The 23,509-nt window shown below is 43.8% G+C and overlaps 1 protein-coding gene across 1 annotated transcript; it reads right to left on the bottom strand.

Annotated features, from left to right (window-relative positions):
* Nucleotides 1-15,563: 15,563 nt before the first annotated feature.
* LOC138356461 (uncharacterized) lies at nucleotides 15,564-19,089 on the bottom strand. Its single transcript, XM_069312621.1, has 3 exons — nucleotides 19,066-19,089; nucleotides 18,672-18,848; nucleotides 15,564-15,734 (listed from the first exon to the last, which is right to left on the bottom strand). The coding sequence occupies exons 1-3, from the start codon at nucleotides 19,087-19,089 to the stop codon at nucleotides 15,564-15,566; spliced, it is 372 nt and encodes a 123-aa protein (XP_069168722.1).
* Between the last annotated feature and the right edge of the window lie 4,420 nt (nucleotides 19,090-23,509).

The raw sequence follows: 23,509 nt of genomic DNA, 5'->3' as shown, positions 1-23,509 counted from the left end.
AAAAAAAAAAAAAAAAAAATAATGCTTAAAGTAGCACAATTAAAATTAATACACTTCCCAAATGTAATTTTGAGAGAAAAAATTACTCTTTATCCATCATTATCTCACTCGACACTGAGTGTCATTTTTCACTTTACGAAATTTAAGTTTAATATTTTCCCTCGCGGCTCGATTCTGTTCATGTTCTACAACATGATCACCACTTACCGGGTGTACAGCTGTGTCCTAACATGATCACCACTTACCGGGTGTACAGCTGTGTCCTAACATGATCACCACTTACCGGGTGTACAGCTGTGTCCTAACATGATCACCACTTACCCGGTGTACTGTGCCCTAACATGGTCACCACTTACCAGATGTACAGCTGTGTCCTAACATGATCACCACTTACCCGGTGTACTGTGCCCTAACATGATCACCACTTACCGGGTGTACTGTGCCGTAACATGATCACCACTTACCGGGTGTACAGCTGTGTCCTAACATGGTCACCACTTACCGGGTGTACAGCTGTGTCCTAACATGGTCACCACTTACCAGATGTACAGCTGTGTCCTAACATGATCACCACTTACCGGGTGTACAGCTGTGTCCTAACATGGTCACCACTTACCGGATGTACAGCTGTGTCCTAACATGGTCACCACTTACCGGGTGTACAGCTGTGTCCTAATATGATCACCACTTACCGGGTGTACAGCTGTGTCCTAACATGGTCACCACTTACCGGGTGTACAGCTGTGTCCTAACATGGTCACCACTTACCGGGTGTACAGCTGTGTCCTAACATGGTCACCACTTACCGGATGTACAGCTGTGTCCTAACATGGTCACCACTTACCGGGTGTACAGCTGTGTCCTAACATGGTCACCACTTACCGGGTGTACAGCTGTGTCCTAACATGGTCACCACTTACCGGGTGTACAGCTGTGTCCTAACATGGTCACCACTTACCGGGTGTACAGCTGTGTCCTAACATGGTCACCACTTACCGGGTGTACAGCTGTGTCCTAACATGGTCACCACTTACCGGGTGTACAGCTGTGTCCTAACATGGTCACCACTTACCAGATGTACAGCTGTGTCCTAACATGGTCACCACTTACCGGGTGTACAGCTGTGTCCTAACATGGTCACCACTTACCAGATGTACAGCTGTGTCCTAACATGGTCACCACTTACCGGATGTACAGCTGTGCCCTAACATGATCACCACTTACCGGGTGCACAGCTGTGTCCTAATATGATCACCACTTACCGGGTGTACAGCTGTGTCCTAACATGGTCACCACTTACCAGATGTACAGCTGTGTCCTAACATGGTCACCACTTACCGGGTGTACAGCTGTGTCCTAACATGATCACCACTTACCGGGTGTACAGCTGTGTCCTAACATGATCACCACTTACCGGGTGTACAGCTGTGTCCTAACGTGGTCACCACTTACCGGGTGTACAGCTGTGTCCTAACATGGTCACCACTTACCGGGTGTACAGCTGTGTCCTAACATGATCACCACTTACCGGGTGTACAGCTGTGTCCTAACATGATCACCACTTACCGGGTGTACAGCTGTGTCCTAACATGGTCACCACTTACCGGGTGTACAGCTGTGTCCTAACATGATCACCACTTACCGGGTGTACAGCTGTGTCCTAACATGATCACCACTTACCGGGTGTACAGCTGTGTCCTAACATGATCACCACTTACCGGGTGTACAGCTGTGTCCTAATATGATCACCACTTACCGGGTGTACAGCTGTGTCCTAACATGGTCACCACTTACCGGGTGTACAGCTGTGTCCTAACATGGTCACCACTTACCGGGTGTACAGCTGTGTCCTAACATGGTCACCACTCACCGGGTGTACAGCTGTGTCCTAACATGGTCACCACTTACCGGGTGTACAGCTGTGTTCTAACATGGTCACCACTTACCGGGTGTACAGCTGTGTCCTAACATGGTCACCACTCACCGGGTGTACAGCTGTGTCCTAACATGGTCACCACTTACCGGGTGTACAGCTGTGTCCTAACATGATCACCACTTACCGGGTGTACAGCTGTGTCCTAATATGATCACCACTTACCGGGTGTACAGCTGTGTCCTAACATGGTCACCACTTACCGGGTGTACAGCTGTGTCCTAACATGGTCACCACTTACCGGGTGTACAGCTGTGTCCTAACATGGTCACCACTTACCGGGTGTACAGCTGTGTCCTAACATGGTCACCACTTACCGGGTGTACAGCTGTATCCTAACATGGTCACCACTTACCGGGTGTACAGCTGTGTCCTAACATGGTCACCACTTACCGGGTGTACAGCTGTGTCCTAATATGATCACCACTTACCGGGTGTACAGCTGTGTCCTAATATGATCACCACTTACCGGGTGTACAGCTATGTCCTAACATGGTCACCACTCACCGGGTGTACTGTGCCCTAACATGGTCACCACTCACCAGGTGTACAGCTGTGTCCTAACATGATCACCACTTACCGGGTGTACAGCTGTGTCCTAACATGATCACCACTTACCGGGTGTACAGCTGTGTCCTAACATGATCACCACTTACCAGATGTACAGCTGTGTCCTAACATGATCACCACTTACCGGGTGTACAGCTGTGTCCTAACATGGTCACCACTTACCGGGTGTACAGCTGTGTCCTAACATGATCACCACTTACCGGGTGTACAGCTGTGTCCTAACATGGTCACCACTTACCGGGTGTACAGCTGTGTCCTAACATGGTCACCACTTACCGGGTGTACAGCTGTGTCCTAACATGATCACCACTTACCTACAGCTGTGTCCTAACATGATCACCACTTACCGGGTGTACAGCTGTGTCCTAACATGATCACCACTTACCGGGTGTACAGCTGTGTCCTAACATGATCACCACTTACTGGGTGTACAGCTGTGTCCTAACATGATCACCACTTACCAGATGTACAGCTGTGTCCTAACATGGTCACCACTTACCGGGTGTACTGCTGTGTCCTAACATGATCACCACTTACCAGATGTACAGCTGTGTCCTAACATGATCACCAGTTACCGGGTGTACAGCTGTGTCCTAACATGATCACCACTTACCAGATGTACAGCTGTGTCCTAACATGATCACCACTTACCGGGTGTACAGCTGTGTCCTAACATGGTCACCACTTACCAGATGTACAGCTGTGCCCTAACATGATCACCACTTACCGGATGTACAGCTGTGTCCTAACATGGTCACCACTCACCAGGTGTACTGTGCCCTAACATGATCACCACTCACCAGGTGTACTGTGCCCTAACATGATCACCACTCACCGGGTGTACTGTGCCCTAACATGGTCACCACTCACCAGGTGTACTGTGCCCTAACATGATTGTGGGAACCGACCTGTGAGATTTGTATTTATTTAATTTATATGAATTTATATTTACGTTAATTTATATACTTCGATAGCAATTTGTATAATGATAAGTGGACTGTATTTCTGCAATAATCTCATAATCTCACAAATCGATCCTCTACACATTAGGGGGGGTTTATTTTATATATATGCAGCCAATCAAACTACAGAATTAACTACATACATTGAAGAGGTTCCTTATCTTATAGTACAGCAGGTTAGTCCACCAGGTATAACTAGGGTGTAGACACCAAATTATCCTCTTTGAGGTAGCTTCCATATCACCCAGTAACTGGTGCACAAACATGCTTCCTCGTCTTGACCTGTTAAAAGGGCGCTAGCTGTGAAGCCAGAAACCTAGTATATGACAGGTATTTCAGAGAAACATTGTACATGGAACAATAAAGACCTGGCTTAATTACCTTTAGTATGAGGCGATTTCGCGTTCTAACCGGCTAACCCTTCCCAATGACATTAATGGCCACTAATGATAGATAATGGGTTTCGGATAGACACTTAACTTGAATTTGTAGACAGCGTGTTGATAATGGTACACTTTTAGTTTCCATAACACTACGTCCAAGTAAATTTAACAGGAGCCGAATTTGCTCCCGTGTGAGCCTCTGGTCTAGTATCAACCACAATGGCTGCCCTCCTTCCTCCCTCTGACGCCTGGCTTACATTGTCCACATGTCAGAAAGTGATAGAAGGGTCACATTTACTCTACTTTAATATTGATAATTAAGTTAATTTATATAAGATGTTTTTATGATGGTAAAGTCCAAAGACTAATGTATTTAAGAATAATTCCCACCATAATAGGTGCAGAATATAATAGTATGTGGTGATGATATCCCGTTTTCTTTAGATGGTAATTCCACTACAAGTTACATTTTCTATGGGTAACTTGTTTATACAACACAGCTCTTATCTGTCTGTATGATATTATTATTAAATGGTGTCGGATTTTCCGACATAATTCCCCAGGGGGCTGCTCACGGGTCGAAGTCCTCTTTAGAACAGACGAACACCGATACTCCTCCTTCGAATTATTAGATTAATATGATGTTAGTAGTTAGTAATCACACATTTGTGCGTCTGTTCGTACAGGACGGATGTCCCGTACTAGAGTTGCAGGGGTTAGAAGTCTAATGCGATTTCATTTCCCTGTCAACTCTTGAAAGGCTAATATTCAAGCCTTATTACATATTATTTAACCCAGAAGACTGAATGTGATCAAGTACTACAGTCAAGTATGATTCAGGGACTGCAGTGAGATCAGTGACATAGATATAACTTGAAGTTTGTTCAGGTAACTGGTCACTGATATATAAACACTGAGGCCCATGGAATACATCTTGATTAAATAATAAATGTATCAAATCAGTCATCAGATTTATTGGGGTTTAATTTAGTTAATTGATTCAGAAGATTGAATAGCTCATCATTAAAGTAAAGTATGGTTCTGAGACTGCAGTGGGTTCAGTGACATTGGTCGCAGTGACTTGTAGCTGTTTTAGGCTACTGTTCACTGATTTGCCACTGAGGCCTCATGAACTCATCTTCAGCTTTAAATGATGATACTAACATCAACCTCTGTTGGTATAGTCAGCTGTAATCTCCTTAGTATAATGCTACTGGAGAAATATAATCAGCTGACAAATTTAGATTTCTATTGGTATTGTTTATCTGCAGGCATAGGTCTCCTCAGGCTTGATACTGGGCCTGAGAGTAATTTACCTCCTGCAGAGTTTAACATGGTTATACCCTGATATTTAGTAGGGCTACCGATGAATCGATGACAATAGTCTGTCCCTACAAGGAGACCGAAGTCGGTGAGGTGATCAGACTTAATATTATCTGCCAATTTTATTCCTCTATTTCTCAGGAATTTGGCTGTTGCTCTCAGACCTTGAACTTGTAGGTCTACTGGTATTTTGTCCACCGCAATGGCTTGTACTCGACAGACGTACCTGCCTAAACGTACTGATGGTTGTACCACCTGGTAGACTTGAGGTCCTGCATCTGTTACAAACCCTGAGATGTTGAATGACATCTGGGCTACAGGCCTTAATTGTAATTCATCTGCCAGCTTTTTAGTGATATATGTTCTCTGGGATCCTTGGTCAAACAACCCACGGGTATGGACCTTGGCCCTCTTATTCAGGATGGTAATTTGGGCAGTAGGCAAAGTCGTATTACCTTTAGACTTTGCCGATTGGACACTCTTTGTTTGTTGCACCTTGCAGTACTGTACTGTGGTGGGAATGCTATCTTCCACCTTGGGTCTTGAATACGTTAATTTCGTATATTTGCACAGTGCTGCATGGTGCCTACCTCTTCTACACCTGTTGCAGGTGTTGAATTGGGTATCACAATAGTCTATGTTGTGTGACTTGAGACACCTTGCACATCTCCCTAATTCCTGGAGTCGCTCCATACGAGTGTCTCTGGTTGGATAATTAGCACAACAGTATGTTGAATGTTTCTTTTTGCAGAACATACATGTCCCCCAGCCTACTGCACGTTTGGAAGTTACCGGTTTGGGTGAACTAGTAACAGTAGGCTTGGAGGTTGCTGCTGCATTGTCAGATTTTCTGCAACTTGATGTTAGAGTAATTGACTGATGTTTATTTGGGGTAGTTGTTTTACCCTTTAATTGACTATTTTCTATTTCTGAAGGCTTGCATGAGGCTTTAACTTCCTCATTTGCACGTCGTTTGTTTATGATGGAATGTAAACCTTCAGTGATGTCCTGTACTGTCAGGATGGTGTTATGTTGATGTGCATATAATTCATCTAGTATATCGCTGGACAATTTTCGTTGAAGGACTACTTTGGTCATCCATTCACTAGTAGTTATATCAACCTTAAGACTGAATGTTCTTAGTAGTGACTCAAACTCCATGCTGAAGGATTGTAATGAGTCAGCAGTCTGATTAGGTTGAGGTAAGTCCAACAATTGTAGTACTAGATGTATGACAGTTTTCTCATTGCCAGCATTATCCATACTAGCTAGTTGGTGAAGCCTTGTGGGGCTTGTACTTGGGCTGCTCATAATACTGAACAAACACTAATGGTAGCCTAGGGTAAATTCTGAACTCACTAGGCAATAATCCTACCTCTACTAGAGGTTAGCACTTAAAATTAATACACATTATATATATACAATCATACACACTAATGATTTGAGTGATAAACCAGTGTCACCGGAAGTACCTTTAGGTTAGCTCTTCTATATCACCCTAGGATGGTAGAGACACTAATTAATCACTCAAAGGTGTAATGATCATAAGTAAATTATTATATATACACAACTCGACTCGAGTTGATAAAAATTACACCCAAAATAGGGTCTGGACCATGCATTAATGGTGTTAAGTTGTTCAATATAGTACAACTGACTATGGTAATAATGGGACTAGGATGAGCAATAATAGTTCAACTAGTCATATCCTACCCTGTTGTGGGTTGGCAATTAGTAAATATTATACTGTGATCACTAGTGCAATATATATTAAATAATTCTCTATCTTGGAGAAATAATATACACAATTATTGATAATAGCCTCTTAATTAGCCTCTATGAAACTTCTAATATTATCAAGAAGTATTAAATATTATTAGTGACCTCGCGAAATAAACTCCACAAAATTCGTAGATAATCTCTCGCGAAATGTAACACCACGAAATCCGTGAACAATCTTGCGAGGACACAGCCACTAATTTGGCTGGCTTCTATATTAGCGCTGTCATTTCACAGAATAACACTCCACCAAATCTCTGTGGGTGTACATGAAACCGCTGACGAAGCTGAACTCAGTTGAGGGGGGGCTCCTGAGCTCCCACGAGGCAACGCCGCTGTCTATGACTGGCTGGCCTTTGTTTAAATCACACTGCACTAGTATATTTAATGAATCCACTGGATAACTGGTTCATCCGGTACTAAGATGACCAAATATGGGTTCAAAGAATCAAATAATCCGTCATCCGGTTCGAAGATGACCAAATAATGTGGGAACCGACCTATGAGATTTGTATTTATTTAATTTATATGAATTTATATTTACGTTAATTTATATACTTCGATAGCAATTTGTATAATGATAAGTGGACTGTATTTCTGCAATAATCTCATAATCTCACAAATCGATCCTCTACACATTAGGGGGGGTTTATTTTATATATATGCAGCCAATCAAACTACAGAATTAACTATATACATTGAAGAGGTTCCTTATCTTATAGTACAGCAGGTTAGTCCACCAGGTATAACTAGGGTGTAGACACCAAATTATCCTCTTTGAGGTAGCTTCCATATCACCCAGTAACTGGTGCACAAACATGCTTCCTCGTCTTGACCTGTTAAAAGGGCGCTAGCTGTGAAGCCAGAAACCTAGTATATGACAGGTATTTCAGAGAAACATTGTACATGGAACAATAAAGACCTGGCTTAATTACCTTTAGTATGAGGCGATTTCGCGTTCTAACCGGCTAACCCTACCCAATGACATTAATGGCCACTAATGATAGATAATGGGTTTCGGATAGACACTTAACTTGAATTTGTAGACAGCGTGTTGATAATGGTACACTTTTAGTTTCCATAACACTACGTCCAAGTAAATTTAACAGGAGCCGAATTTGCTCCCGTTTGAGCCTCTGGTCTAGTATCAACCACAATGGCTGCCCTCCTTCCTCCCTCTGACGCCTGGCTTACATTGTCCACATGTCAGAAAGTGATAGAAGGGTCACATTTACTCTACTTTAATATTGATAATTAAGTTAATTTATATAAGATGTTTTTATGATGGTAAAGTCCAAAGACTAATGTATTTAAGAATAATTCCCACCATAATAGGTGCAGAATATAATAGTATGTGGTGATGATATCCCGTTTTCTTTAGATGGTAATTCCACTACAAGTTACGTTTTCTATGGGTAACTTGTTTATACAACACAGCTCTTATCTGTCTGTATGATATTATTATTAAATGGTGTCGGATTTTCCGACAATGATCACCACTCACCGGGTGTACTGTGCCCTAACATGGTCACCACTCACCGGGTGTACTGTGCCCTAACATGGTCACCACTCACCGGGTGTACTGTGCCCTAACATGGTCACCACTCACCGGGTGTACTGTGCCCTAACATGGTCACCACTCACCGGGTGTACTGTGCCCTAACATGATCACCACTCACCAGGTGTACTGTGCCCTAACTCTTCGGGCTCCCTGCAAAAAAAAAAAAAAAAAAAAAAAAAAAAAAAAAAAAAAAACTTTAGCCTTGTGCGCGCGGCGTTTCGGGCTCTGGAGCGGCAACACCGAAAAGTGTATACTTTTTTCACTGTCCTGACATTAATTCTCGAGGTACGTATTTCATTTTGGTAGCAATGTGTTCGCAATAAAATTCTCTAGAAGAACATATGTATAAAATGTCACCAAAGCATGAGCTATACCAGCACCAAATAAAGAACTACGTAGATCACTCGCCGTGAGCGCCAAACAACAACAAAATGTTTCTACTCTTTTGAAGGTTGTCAACGCCACACTTGTCCTACAGCGTTAAATTTGGTATCACTGAACTCGCAATAAAATTCCCTATGCAGATATATGCCTATAAATGTAGATTCATGGTCGCAGGTAACCCGCAAGAGTGTGGGAAGTGGCCTAAGTGTTACCAGGTATTGCACACCCAAGGACACATCTGGATACTACGCTTTGAAAGTGTATACTATTTTCACTGTCCTGACATTAGTTTTCGATATACGTATTTCATTTTTGTTGCAATGTGTTCGCAATAGAATGTTCTATAAGAGCATAGGTAAAAAAGGTCAACAAAGCGTAAGTTAGATTGGCGCCAAATATAAAACTACGCTGGTCCATATCCGTGAGCGTCAAACACCAACGAAATGTTTCTACTGTTGTCATGTTTGTCAAGTCTATACTTGTGGCACACTGTTTGTTTTATTTGGTTGGACAGTGATCGGAATAAAATTCCCTACACAGACATATGCATATAAAAAAAAATCTGGGGAAACCCTACCTGTACCAACGCCCAAAGTCACCCTACTGTAACCCGTTTGGGACACTCATACACACACCCGCTACACCCAAAAAAAAACTTTATGAAGTTTCGAGTCTACTTACGGCAGTTTATGATACAGTGTTCATTATGGTATCAAAGTAGTCGCAATAAATTAGACTATAAGACTAAAAAAACTTAGATCAATTATGTGTACTTACCAAAGGAAAGATGATTGTAGAACAATAAGTTGAGCATTTTTATCCACTCCACCTCCTTCAGGTCAACTGTCCAGAAGTTGCTCAACAGATGTTTCGTAGGTGGAGTGAAGCTGTTGCGGGTGGTTACTTCTTGTCCACCCAATACACCCTTTTCCAGTGGTAGTTGGTGTAGCAAGGTATAACAGAGTCCAACATCACATGTTTTGCATCCTAAGCTGGTCTCCCTCCTTATTACGGACCTGTAGCACACGTAACACCTACGACGTTTTGGCAGCTTGATAATTTCATGTTTTAGCTTGTAGTTCAGACGATTTTCGGAATCAATAATACGTCTGTCTTTTCGGAGGAGGAGGAGGAGGAAGACTTGAGTCTGAGTCATGTCATACCCGTCTCGTCTAATGGTTGTGTACCAGACATCTCGTGTTCTGATTCAGCTGAGGACGCATGGGCTTGAGGTGTTGAAGTAAACAAAGGCCGCCTCACACCAGATGGTCCGGGTGTTGGCACGGCAGCAGCATAGGCAGGACCTGTGTCATTATTTAGGTCGGGAGCATGCACCAAGTGTGTAGCTGTTTGAGGTCATTCTTCTATGTCCCACTTCAATAGGGACCAAATTGCCACCTCGTGAAACTGTAGCATTGTTAGCTTCCTGCGATCGTGTTGTTTTTGTACAAAACAAAGGCATTCTGCAGAGCCATTTGCAGAAAATAAAACGTTATCTTCTTGGTCCACTTGTGACTTTTCCTTGTGAAATGGTAATACTTGACCATTTGATCGAAGTGGTCCACACCTTTCATGAAGCGATTGCACTCACAAACTGCAGTGGGTTTGTTCACTGACACCTGTTCTAGTGCAGTTGTTCCGTCGCGTTTCCGAATTCATTTCCTTCGCTGAACTTCCCGAGTGTCTACATTGTGGACGTTAGTATTGATTGAGACCACTCGCTTATCTTTCCAAAGTATATCGAATATGTTATCTTTGCGGCGGTACACGGTGGTATTCACTGGAAGTGTACCCTTGGCTTGCTGTTGCAGTTCCTTCGGGGCGCCACGTATTAGTTTAAGTGTGCATGTGTAGACCCCAAGTTCTCTCAACTTCTCTGTTAGGATAACTGAGTTGAAGTAATTATCCATGTACAGATGGTGACCCTTGTTCACTAGAGGCTGAATCAACCCCGTGACGGTTTCGATTATCGTTTTATCAATACCACAATATACATCAAAGTCATATATGTAGCCAGATGTTGATTCAGCAAGCATGTATAGTTTCACACCATATTTGTCGGGTTTGTTGGGATTGTACACCTTGAAACAGAGTCGGCCAGGCCATGCCATTGTACCTTCATTCAAACACAACTCTTTCTTTGGCCAGTAAACTTCTGCAAACCTTTGTTTCAAATAATCCATCACTGGTCGCACTTTTATCAACTTGTCAGTATTGTTCAAGGGAACTGCATTGTTATTGAAAGTATGGAAGAACTGGCCAATTGAAAGTATGGAAGAACTGGCCAATTGAAAGTATGGAAGAACTGGCCAATTGAAAGTATGGAAGAACTGGCCAATTGAAAGTATGGAAGAACTGGCCAATATGCTGGAAACGTTTCGACGTCATAAACATATTGAAGAAACGAGCAAGCCATGGTTTTCCTGTTTGCCAATACATCCTCATAGTTGGGAGCCTGTTTATCCCCATCAATATGCACAGTCCCAAATATCTGGCCATTTCTTTTACCTTGACTGGTTTCCAAATATTATCGACATTTTCCGAGGACATCCGGAATATCTGTGAGGCGTACAAATTTGTTTCCTTGGTCAAGAACTCAATCAAAGCTCGTGTGAAAAATAATTGAATAAATGCTAGTGCTCTCGTAGGTTGGGGAATGGTCAGGCCCGGGGTTCCAGTAAAATTATCTACAATTGGGGGATTGTTGCTATGACTCCAGCCATCACTAGCCTTAGGCTGTTGAGTACGTACTGGACGTGTTCGCTTTCGAGGCAGCTGGGCTGGTCCATCTTCCTCACTTGTAAATTCGCTGCTAGAATCAATTACACTTTCCACAGTTGGTGTTGTTTTCCTTCGACGAGAAATATTACGTGCACTTAGCTTTGGTTGTGACTTACATCCACCACGTGTGCGCCTGGTGGTAGGAGGCGGCGGGGCAGGTGCCTCCTCCTCTGTAATGTCCTCAGTCTCCTCTTCATTCGTTGTTACCTCATATGCTCCAGGTCCCCGAACGTCACAATCGTCGTTGAAATCGTCAAAATTAGGTTCAACGCCTTCAATATCATCATCATCAACGTCAGATAATGCTTCCGCAAGGCCAGGAATCTTTGTTGGTGTGAGCTTCACCCAACTGTTCTGCCTGTAGATCATACTTATTTTGTCGTCTTTTGCTGAACTGGTCGCTCCTTTGGGCGTAGTATTGCTTGGGTCTTGACCAGGATACATTGTAAATGTATATATTGGGTAAAAAACACACGGGAACGGGTATAACTGCTGAAAACCGATCAAGTTTGGCGCGCGAGAGGAGACTGGTGCGGGCACATGTTGAGTCAACGAAACAATGGGCCGACCTCGTGATCGCGTAGCCCGTGGTGCCATGCAGCGTATTGGGAGAACAGGAATTTCATGGCGCGCATTTTGAAACTAACCCAAAGTAAATCAGATTTAAATTGGAATTTATAAAAATATTTTTTCACATGACGCTGAAACCCGACATGTGTGCGGAATCAAGAGAAAAATATTGGTCGGTCAAACCCGACTTAGGAGCGCGAAAGCCCTAACGTGATCACCACTCACCGGGTGTACTGTGCCCCAACATGATCACCACTCACCAGGTGTACTGTGCCCTCATTTCGGCAACTCCTCCTGACCTTGGACACAGTGAACTTCAACGCCTACCACCTGGTCATTTTTTTCACAGACTTTAACTGGAGACGAAATCTGCAATGTTTTCTTCCAAACAAAATATTCTCTGAGTCTTAGAGTATTGATGTGTTCTTCCTCACAAAACCAGGGATGATTTAAGCTGATGGTTGTTCAGAATCTTAAGTTTTCCATAGAACAAAACCTTGTGCAGCCTGCTAGCAATGGTGCTGGCAGCAAGATCCCTCAAAATGGTGTCTTCCCTTGTGATGTCGGGTCATTCTGGTGTGCATAGAACAGGTGATGGTTTTTTGACAGAAATACCTGTATATCATAGTTTTCCTCGAACCAGTCATGGTTTCTGCTGGTCCGAGGTTCTTAAGGGCAGAGACTGCATCTCTGAAGGCTGTAAATCTCTTCTCAATGAGAATGAGATGAGATTTACATAAAAAAAATTGTGAAAGAAAATTGTGATGGCAATTTTGGGGTGTCTAGCATCCTGCCTTCAGGTTACCACTATTGCTAACGTGACTCACTTTTCCACAACCACTGGGCAGATTTGTCTTTAATGGTTATTTTATTTTCACAGTTCAGTAATGTTCATCTTGACCCAATCAATTCCTATATTTTTGTCTGCTTCAGTTGGACGATACTTTCAAACTGCTTAATGGAGCTGATATCAGGAGCGTCCTGATGGGTCCTTCCTGCAAGTGGGCCAAACACCACTGGCTTTCTACCTAGGTTAAGGAAGACTGGACATTGTGTGCAGTCATGATATCAAACATGTATATCTTGAAGTAAACACTGGGGACACACTAACCAGAATAGAAGCTATCTCACTGTCCTGAGAGATAGGGGGGGGGGATCCTTTTGAAGACGCAGCCTTGTATCGTGGTGGCCATTACAGAACCTGCACACACATTCACGTCAACAGTACTTACACATGATTAGTACCATGACAATTATAACAGACAACAGAAGAGGATATTCAAGGTCTAATATAACTTGGTTGGATGAAGCTTCCAAGGAAGCAATGTTGTTGGTGAGGAGATTCATTTTCTTTCCAGACAATGATGATCCTTTGAGACGTTCACCATCCCTGTTTATCCGTCTTACCTTGTAGACCCCTTTAAGATTAACAGCTCTATGAACAGAAAACTGGAACAGAACCCCCTTGGAAACTGGCAAAAAGATCCTCCTTAAATTTTCTTGGGCGATTGATGACATCGTATTTGGTAAAAAACTATATTACCAATCTCACCTTCAACCAGCAGACTGATGACATCATCTTGCCTATGCTTGCTTATGTGACACACATATGTAGGCAGAAGTTAGTCTTGGTCAGACTGAATTCAATAAGTTCTGGTGAAGTTGTTAGAAAGTTGATTGAACCATATCAACTTAGCTTGGGTCGTTGTTCCAGCCGGGAATACCAGACGCACATTGTCAGCTCCGGGGGCAAGAGGCCGTTCCCCTTGCTGTGAGGTCCTACCATCACCCACCTCCGCATTCTTCACTCGGGTTCCTGTGTTGCCCTCATCATTACCAATTATCTCCTACCCGTGAGCAAATTCTGCATGCCTAGAATTTCTTGAAGCATGCTGTGATTGATGTAGCTGCCACTCTTTCCAATTTTCTATCTAATCTTGTCACATTGTTTGATTGCAACACACACTTCGAAAATCAATATATACCTCACAGGCGGACTCTGGTTTCATTGTCTGGAGATCATTTGGATTATCAAGCACAGCAGGAAGAAGGTTGGTATACCGTATTGCATGGCAATGGGCCACGAGGTGCACAGCAAAGGAAATGGCTGAGGGTCCACCACTTGCCCAAGTTAGACACACTATCACCTAAACATTGCCTTAGCTACTCACAAATGAACTACACCCACAACCTTTTGCCACTGGGTTGTTCACTCTTACTAGCCATTTGACTTATGTCATGATTCCCAAATAAGTCTCGTAGTATAGAACATTTTCCCCATTAATCAATGAACCTCCTGGCCTCACATAAATCAATAAAAAATGTTTAGGGGTCGAGGTAAAGTTGAAAAAATACCACCAGTTTTTAGGGTGAAATTATCTACATGTCACAGCATCCGAATACAGAAGGGCTGGTTAGTGGGGTAAGAAGAATGGGGTGAGGATGCAGGAAAACTTGAAGGGGGTTTGCGATAGGAGGTGGAAGGGTGAAACTGTGATGTGGTTTTTGGGTGATGTGTCATCTGAGAAGTGATGCTTTGTGTGGTGCTCGCTTTTTAATATGGTGGGGTACAGCCGGCTGGCCGCATCGGTTGTGTGAAGAATGTGTCAAGTGAGTTTGTTTAGTATGTTTAAGGATTTACACAGATGGGGCTGTGTGTTGTCTGAGAACAGAGTTTGATATTGTTCTGATAGCAGATTTTTTGCTAGGTGATGATGGGCTTGAGGTAATTTGCAGTGGTTGAACCCCCATGCACAGATACAATATGTAAGATAGGAATAGATTAGCGTGTAGTATAATGAGAGGAGAGAAGAGTTTGGAACATAATATCTGGTTATAGAAAGTATACTGACCGTTTTTTCTACTTTTTTGAGTTATATGTTGTGGGTGCTGAAGTTGAGTCTCTTGTCTATGTATAGGCGAAGGAACTTTACATCATTTTTATTGCTGATGGTAACATTCTGTCTGAAGCTGAATTGCAATTGTTTATTTGCTTCCAAATAGAATGTAGTTGGTCTTTTCTATTTTTGTGTATGAGTTTGTTGGTTTTAATTCGTTATTTACAACATTATTTAGTGTGAGTGGGTTAGGGTCTGAGTGTGATGAAGGTAGTATCATCAGCAAATAGTATAGGTTTAGGAATGTTAGTCATTAGGCAGATCATTGATGTATATAAGAAATAAGAGAGGTCCCAGGATGTTGCCCTGTGGCACTCCTATGGTTAATGGTAGAGTGGAAGAGGTTATATCAGTGATGGCTACATATTGGTGTCTGTCACTAAGATAGAATTGAATTTAGTTCAGGGCTAGTCCTCGGATTTAATAATGGTGAAGTTTAAGTATGAGGTAGTTATGATTAACATTATCAAAGGTCATTCTCAGGTCAATGAAGAGTCCCATTGAGAACACATTTTTGTCAAGGGCTGTGTAGATTATATCAAATAGAGTAATAATTGCATCGTTGGTACTCTTTTGGGAGCGGAAGTGAAACTGAGACACACTTAGTGTGTTAAATTTTACAGGGTAACAATAGAGCTGTTTGTAAATAACTTTTTGAAATATTTTTGATCATAGGTAGATTTGATATGGGTCTGTAATTGTTTGTCTGCCGTAACGCCTCCTTTGTGAACTGACGTTACTCTTGCTATGAGAGGATGGTCTCTCAAGATTATCCCACAGCTGACTTGAATGGCTCATTACAGTGCACAGTGCACTGGTCTCGTGCACAAGCCCCATCTGTTAACCTTGCATGGTAATCTGTCATGTTGGGTGTCCCCAGGAAGCCCACATAACCAGGAATCTTATAAAATACGGAGACCGCCGTATGGCCAAGGGTAAAGTTGATACAGGGAAGTTAAGCATACTTGTCATAGGGTCAGTGAGTACATGTGGTGCCAAGCGTGAGAGGAGGAGAGAGGGAACACCAGCGAGGCGACAGATCTGACCTCTGGGTTCAGCCTCAACCAGCGCGATGGAGAATAACAACTGTGACGTGGTCGTGACGTCACCTCTGCTACTGATCATGGAACGATCAATATGATTGATTCTTGCTCTTTTGCTGTAATGCCATTGGTCAATTGTAATCCCTTGTGTTTGTACCCACCCCGTACATAAAGGACGTGTCCTGTTCTATCTATCGGCCAATAGACAGAAGAACACCGTCTACTCCTCACCGTCAAGTTAAACTCGGCATCTTTTCGGTATACCAACGCTCGCCCGGAATTGCGATTGTGACTATAATGGTTAGAAGCCTAGTGACAAATCACCATAGCGAAACAGACTGGTATCAAGTAACCCCTGGTGACAAATTGAGATCGTTGTGAGTGACCTAGAGTGAACTAAGGAGTGCCGCTGCCTAAGTAATCTGTGTGTGACTACCACAGTGTACCGCATGGTACCATATAATCAGCCGCCATCTCACACCAGAGCGTGTGGCTAGCCTCCAGCCGCCACCTGCCCTGCCTCACTGTACTACGTGATGTCACCACCTTACTCACCACCAGTGCCATCAAGTGTGTGTGCATATGTCTGTTAGACATACAGCGCGCCCTCCGCGTCAAGTACGGTTTGTTGGGAAAGCCTGTCGTCGATGGTCTTATGTCGTAACGAGCGAAACCAGCTGTCAGGCCACCTACGAGTTCTTGCATAAATGTGCACGAGTGAGTGAGTGAATAAGAGAGGTAGCCATACCTATAAGTACAAGATCTTGTTTCTTTATTATTGTGTGTCTGTGTTGATCTGAGTGGTCAACCACAGTTTTCACCTTCTCATACCTGACACAGGTATACGTGAAGGCACCCGACGGTCTATGCCTGTTTATCTGCATGGTATCACGACATTACACTCATCTGTGAATGTGAGCTTCACATACACCACACATTTAGTTATTGTGTGACATAATTATTGTGCATGATTATTGCCTGTCCCATTGACAGTGACATTGTGATTTATTGTGCTTCATCATTACCCGAGTATCCGGTTGGAACTCTTGTTATCCCTTTGCACACCGGTTGTTAGATTTGCCGTGTTAATGATTGACGGTCAGTTGTGTTAAGTTAGGTGTTCTCCACGAGTGGATCAGAATCGATTAGCCAGACATAAAGAGTCGCACTAATGCACCCACAGCTTTTCTGACGCCAATCTAAAGTAAATCAAGCACCCTTTGTATTAGTGGTTAAGTTAGTAAATAAACTACTGTTAAGCTTTATGCGGTGTTTCCATTGAACCACTTCCGAATACTGCCAACTATTACTCAAGCCTTCAGCTCCAGGTGTCTTCAACACCGAGTTGCCTATTATTCACTAATCTATAAATGTGATGAGGACCCTAAGAGTCTCTTAAAGTGTTTTAAGCATTGAGGAGATTCCAACGATCAACGTGGACCAGGACCAGGTGCGGCTAGTCTGAGAAGAGACCCTCAAGGACTCTAACTCGACCTTACTCCCAGGCTCTGAACGGTTGCCCTCGTATTTTCTCTGCTGGATTCAGCTTCGTGAAGCATCTGCCACATGTACATTGATGACGTATGCATTGCAGTCGGGAAAGCAAAATAGAAAACCCCACACTTGCTTTTTTTAAGGATATCAGGGAAGGTATGACACTAGAGATTTGTTGACATGCAGAGCTGTGGGTGGCACTAGGGCAGGGGAGACACTCTTGTATACCATAGATGGTATTTCATTAATGTTCTCAGCTTTGGTTTTTAGTGAGTGAATGATGGACACAACATCTGTCGGACAGACTGGTAAAAGGAGAAGAGAGTTTTGTAGCTACCTAAAAGATATGTGGTAACATGTCTGAGTATGTGGGATTTTTCTGGCAAGGTTAGCACCAACTGATAAAAAGAAGCTATTAAATTCAGTGGCCGTTTATAAATCTGTTGCAGGTGTATAACCATCCATTGAAAAATTTATTCGGTTATGTGATTGTTGTTAAGATTCTAGGATGTTAGAGATGGCTTTCCATGTGCTTTTCATGATGCCTTTTGCTTCTTTGAGTCTATTCTCATAATAGGAAAGTTCTGCTATTCTTATTATACGGGTAAGCATTGATGAGTACCTGTTAACTACTCCTTTTGTAAATAGACCAAACCTAAGGTTTTTCATATTCATGTTTCTTGTTGATTGCTTTGATGTAAATAGCAAACAGCGAATATGCCTGTTCGCTGTCTGTGCAAAAAGCAGCAAGGTATAGATCCTTGATCAAGCTCTCGGCTTATAGTCACCTTCAGCACTACGTCCTACCTGACCGCCATTGTTTGCAGATGCCACTGCTACAGCATTAGAAAACTGAAGTAGCCTCAATTTAGTGGAAGTCTTGTAACTGAGAAGGGACTCCTTTGCATTCCTAACATGGAATGTAGTAATGAGCATTGCCCTATTTGACGTTTATCTCTGTAGTGAAAGTTCCAATCCCTGGCAAGACTACCTCTGAAGCATAGGCAGTGGCTTTACCATTATAGTTCTTAAGCTTTGGAAACTGTTTTTTGAACTTCTCATAGTGGTACTCAACAATGGTGTCAATGTTTGATCCAGTGTGAATGAGAACATTGAGACAAATACCTGCAATGTATACTAGTCTCTGGGTTATCATATTTCCTGTCATCTGAGAATGGTTGTAATAACATGCTGTCTTATACTTTATTAACATTCTGAATATTAGGTGCAATATTATGTTTGCCATCTTGACCCCTATGTCCTGACCCTAGTACAGTATTTTTATTCACTGACTGTGTTTTCTTTAGTGCGGAACGACACACAGCACCAAAATGACAGTTTTCCACACTCATAGCACTTCTTACCCTGAGCGGGACAAGCATTACCTTGGCGTGGGTAGTCTCCTCCATAATTGTCACACTTTTTGTTGAAACGCTCTGATGTGGGTCGTTGTGACTGCTTGAGTCTTGTTCCTCGACTCCAGTTGAAATGTGGTTCTCGGCTCAAATTGCTGTTGGCTTTACCACGATACCTCCTATGATCATGGTGTCCTCCCTGACCTTTACGTACCTCATCACTGTTAGTAACACTGACAGCGCTATTGTTGGCACTGCACTCATGACACGAGCATCATGTGCAGCACCTTCCATTCGACGAGCAATATCCAGTATCTTGGTAAGAGAACTTTCATCATCATCAAGTTCGAGAGCTCTTTGACGGAGACGTGCTGTATAATTTCTTTGTCAACATCAGCAAACTCACAATGTGTTGCTAAACCCTGTAGACGTGTGTTGTAGTGATCTACAATTTCATTAGAGTTTGTTGGCTCTCTTGAAATGCATAATTTCCACAGCAGTGTTCTTATCAGTTTGAAATGTGCAGTTAATTTGGCTTTGGCAGTGTCATAATCCTTGGCACCACCATTGTCTTTCAGTGTGTCAAAGATGTCACAAACTCCATTATCTACATAATGAAGTAAAAATGCACGTTTTCTTTCAGCACTTTTGATGTCTAAATCTATTAAGAAAATTTCAAACCTTTTAAGCCATTTGGTCCATCTCTGTGACAGATTTGTCTGGTCACAATCGTTATCATATGTAGGAAATTGAGGTATATTTACCATCTTTACTGTATAAATGTAAGCTTATCACTTTAATGTTCCTTAAAATACTAAACACTTACTGCACTGTGCATGTTAGTTAAGAATTCACTGTAATTACTTTAATTTTGCAAAGCACACAAGCATTTTAATGCAAAAGTTCACAGTAGTAGGCATCCGTCAATCCCGTGGGGTTATGGAGTTGTGCCCTGGGTATCTAGTTGTTCTAGTCTAGTTGGATACAACGCCTGCTGTGGCTGTGAAGGCCATCCTGAGAATGACAGTCCCGACCGCAGCGAGTGCAGTTAAATGCCGAAGCGGGTGCGTCTGACAGTGGTCGACACCTCCTCTTAAGTCTTTTACCCTCCGCCTGCCCCCTTCAGTTCATCCTCGAATTGCTGGAGTCCCTTCTGCACTTTGCATCTCCAGGCAGATCTGTCCGCAGCTGCTGTCTCCCAAATGTTGATGTCGATGTTTATCTTCTTGAGGTCGCGTTTGCAGGTGTCTTTGAAACGCAGCTGAGATTTTCCGGTGGGTCTCTGTCCTGATGCCAGTTCTCCGTATAAGAGGTCCTTCGGTATGCGGCCATCTTCCATGCTGGTGACATGGACCAGCCATTGCATGTGTCTGCTTCAGGAGAGCGAACATTGAAGGGATTCCGGTTCTCTCGAGTACTGTGTTGTTGGTGACGTGGTCTTTCCACGAGATGTCAAGGATGCTCTCAGGTTCAGCATGTGAACCTGAAAGGTATTGAGCCATCTTTTCTAGCGAGAGTGCAGAGTCCAGGATTCCGAGCAGTAGAGAAGTGTACTCACCACACATGCCATGTAGACTTGAACATTGGTGTGCACTGTCAGTTTGACATTTTCCCAGACGAGCTTTGTGAACCTCGCCAGTGTTGTTGCAGCCTTCCCAATACATCTGTTGAGCTCAGTGTTCAGGAAAAGGGTGTCTTGAGATTGTAGAGCCCAGGTTCACAAGCTCGTGGACTGCCTCCAGCACATAGTCTGTGATGTTTATACAGGGTCGCACATTGACGTCTTGTCCCATCACCTGTATCTTCTTCAGGCTGATTGTCAGATCGAAATGCGGAATAGGCTGTGGCAAAGAGGTTGAATAGCTGCTGCAGGTCTTCTGCTGTGTGTGTGGTGATCGCTGGGTCGTCAGCGAATAGGAACTCCTTGAGGATTCTCATCTGTACTTTCGTCTTTGCTCGGAGTCTGGGTAGATTATAGAGCTTTCCATCAGATCTTGTACGGAGATTGATACCTTCTGTGGTTGTTCCAAAGGCATGCTTGACGAGGATCGCGAAGATGATGCCGAAGAGGGTTGGAGCAAGAACGCACCCGTGTTTAACATCACTGTTGATGTTGAAGGGTTCAGTAGTTGAGCCGTCGTACACGACTGTTCCCTTCATGTCCTCGTGAAACGATTGTATCATGTTTGAGTAGGGTGGGTGGGCAGCCAATTTTGGTCAAGATCTTGAAGAGTCTGTCCCTGCTCATGAGGTCAAAGGCCTTTGTAAGGTCAATAAAGGCGATGTACAGGGCTTTTTTCTGCTCCCTGCACTTTTCTTGAAGCTGTCTCAAGGAGAACACCATGTCAGTGGTCGATCTCTCTGCTCGGAAACCGCACTGTGACTCAGGGTACACTCTTTCAGCAAGAATCTGAAGCCTGACCAAGACGATCCTGGCGAAGAGTTTGCCGACGACGCTGAAGATGGAGATGCTGCGATAGTTGTTGACATCGCTTCTGTCACCTTTATTTTTGTAGAGATGTATGATATTTGCATCTCTCATGTCTTGTGACACCAAGCCCTCCCTCCAGCACTGGCATGGAAGTTCATGAAGCTCAGTTTTAAGTGTTCCACGAGCGCGCTGGAGAACTTCAGGCGGAATCCCTTCGTCTCCTGGGGCCTTCCCTGAGGTTTGTGAATCCAGTGCTTTCTCAACTTCTTCCACAGTAGGTTCAAGATCAAGTTCTTCCATGATGGGCAGGCACTCGATTGAGTCGAAGGCCTCTACGCTGACTAGGTTTTCCCTGGAGTAGAGTTCGGAGTAATGTTCCACCCAGCGATTTATCTGTTGATCACGGGTCTTTAATGATCTCTCCAGTGGCTGATTTCAAAGGAGCCGTCCTGTTTTGTGTAGAGCCTGTTGCCTGTTTGGCCCCTTCTTACATGCCTCTTATGTTGCCGACAGTGGCCGCACTCTGGATGCTTGAACACAGTTGGAGCCAGTAATCGTTTGCACAGCAACTCGCAGTTTGTTGAACTCTTCTATGGGCAGTACGGAGGGCCTGTAGGTTCCTTTCTGAGGGCAGGTTCTTGTAGGATGAGAGAGCTCGTCTCTTTTCCTCAACGAGGGGTAACAGTTCCTCCGCACTGGCCTCGAACCAATCTGCTGACTTGTTCTGCCTCTTTCCGAAGGTAGACATGGCAGTGTTGAAAGTAATGCCCCTGAGATGGGACCACCTCTCACTTGCGCTATCGCAGGGTGGTACAGGAAGGACATTTGGCAGCTCAGCAGTGAATTCCAACACCTTATGAAGGTCTGGGTCTTGTTTAAGTTAATGCGTGGTCTTCCATCGTTCTTTGGTTTGTGGATTTTCCGGGGCTGGAACTTTACTCTGAAAACGACAAGAGAGTGGTCGGTGTCGCAATCTGTGCTCTGGAAGCTGCGGGTCAGTTTGACGTTTCTCAGATTGCTACGCCCCGTAAGCACCAGATCGAGTTAGGGCCAATGCTTAGACCTGGGATGTCTTCAGGAAACCTTATGCTGGAGCTTGGTGTCGAAGAAGGAATTGGTGATGCAGAAATCATGACGACAGCAGAACTCCAGGAGGCGCTGCCCACTCTCAATCATCTTCCCAAATCCAAACTTACCCAGGCAGGAAGGCCAAGAGCTGTGATCAGAACAAAAAAAAAAATCTTGCATTAAAATCTCCCAGGAGGAAGACTCATCATAGAACTCGTCCTTCGCTTCAGTAGAGCAGGTCAGTGTTGGTGCGTAGGCATTGGTGAAGCTAACCATTCCTGCTGCTGTATGAAGCTGAAGTTTGATGATCCATGCCGACCCCTCTATGGTCGGTACTTTGAACCCTAACACCCTGTTCCTGATGGCGAAGCCAACGCCATGCTCCCTCACCTCTTCTGGTGGTTTGCCCTGCCAGAAGAAGGTAAAGTCCTTCTCCTGTATGCTGCCAGTCACGGGCAGACTATACAGGGCAATCTACAGGGCGACTATGTCCATCTGGAGTCTGTGTAGATCATTGTTGATCACAGCTGTTTTGCGGGCGTCGTTCACTACTAGTAGATCTTCCGAGAGACCCGGTGTCATGATCCTTACATTCCATGTGCCCAGTTTGAGAGCTGGGTGACTGTGTTTTTCTTCTGGCTGGTGCATGGTTGACAATCCCCTTGTTGGATTGTGGTCCAAGCCCAAAGCACCCAGTGGAGCAGGCGGATCGTGGCGGTACAGCACCTTATTGACTAGGGCTGCCCAGCTTGAGGCGGGCGGTAGCTGTCCTATGAAATCAGATGATTTCTCCACCGATGGAAGCAACTCTTGGCGTCTCACTCTACACCATTTGAGTGGTAGGTTTATCACCGGTAACTTTAGCTTCCTGTGTTGAGCCATGCTGGAGTGTCCTCTCCAGGGAACCAGGCCTGGGCAGCAATTATGGAGAACCAGCTGTTGCCCATGCAGCAGATCCACCCTCTCCACACCACC

This window comes from Procambarus clarkii, chromosome 72, assembly GCF_040958095.1.
Source record: "Procambarus clarkii isolate CNS0578487 chromosome 72, FALCON_Pclarkii_2.0, whole genome shotgun sequence".
NCBI classification, from domain to species: domain Eukaryota; kingdom Metazoa; phylum Arthropoda; class Malacostraca; order Decapoda; family Cambaridae; genus Procambarus; species Procambarus clarkii.
Note: the sequence above shows the minus strand (reverse complement) of the source record. Positions and strands in the feature narration are given on the sequence as shown.

Coding starts and splice junctions, on each gene's coding strand:
- LOC138356461 (XM_069312621.1), bottom strand. CDS start 19,089: ATGGAGGAGACTACCCACGCCAAG. Junction 18,849..19,065: donor AGGAGACTACCCACGCCAAG/GTAATGCTTGTC, acceptor AACCATTCTCAG/ATGACAGGAAATATGATAAC. Junction 15,735..18,671: donor CCACTGCCTATGCTTCAGAG/GTAGTCTTGCCA, acceptor AGTGTGTCTCAG/TTTCACTTCCGCTCCCAAAA.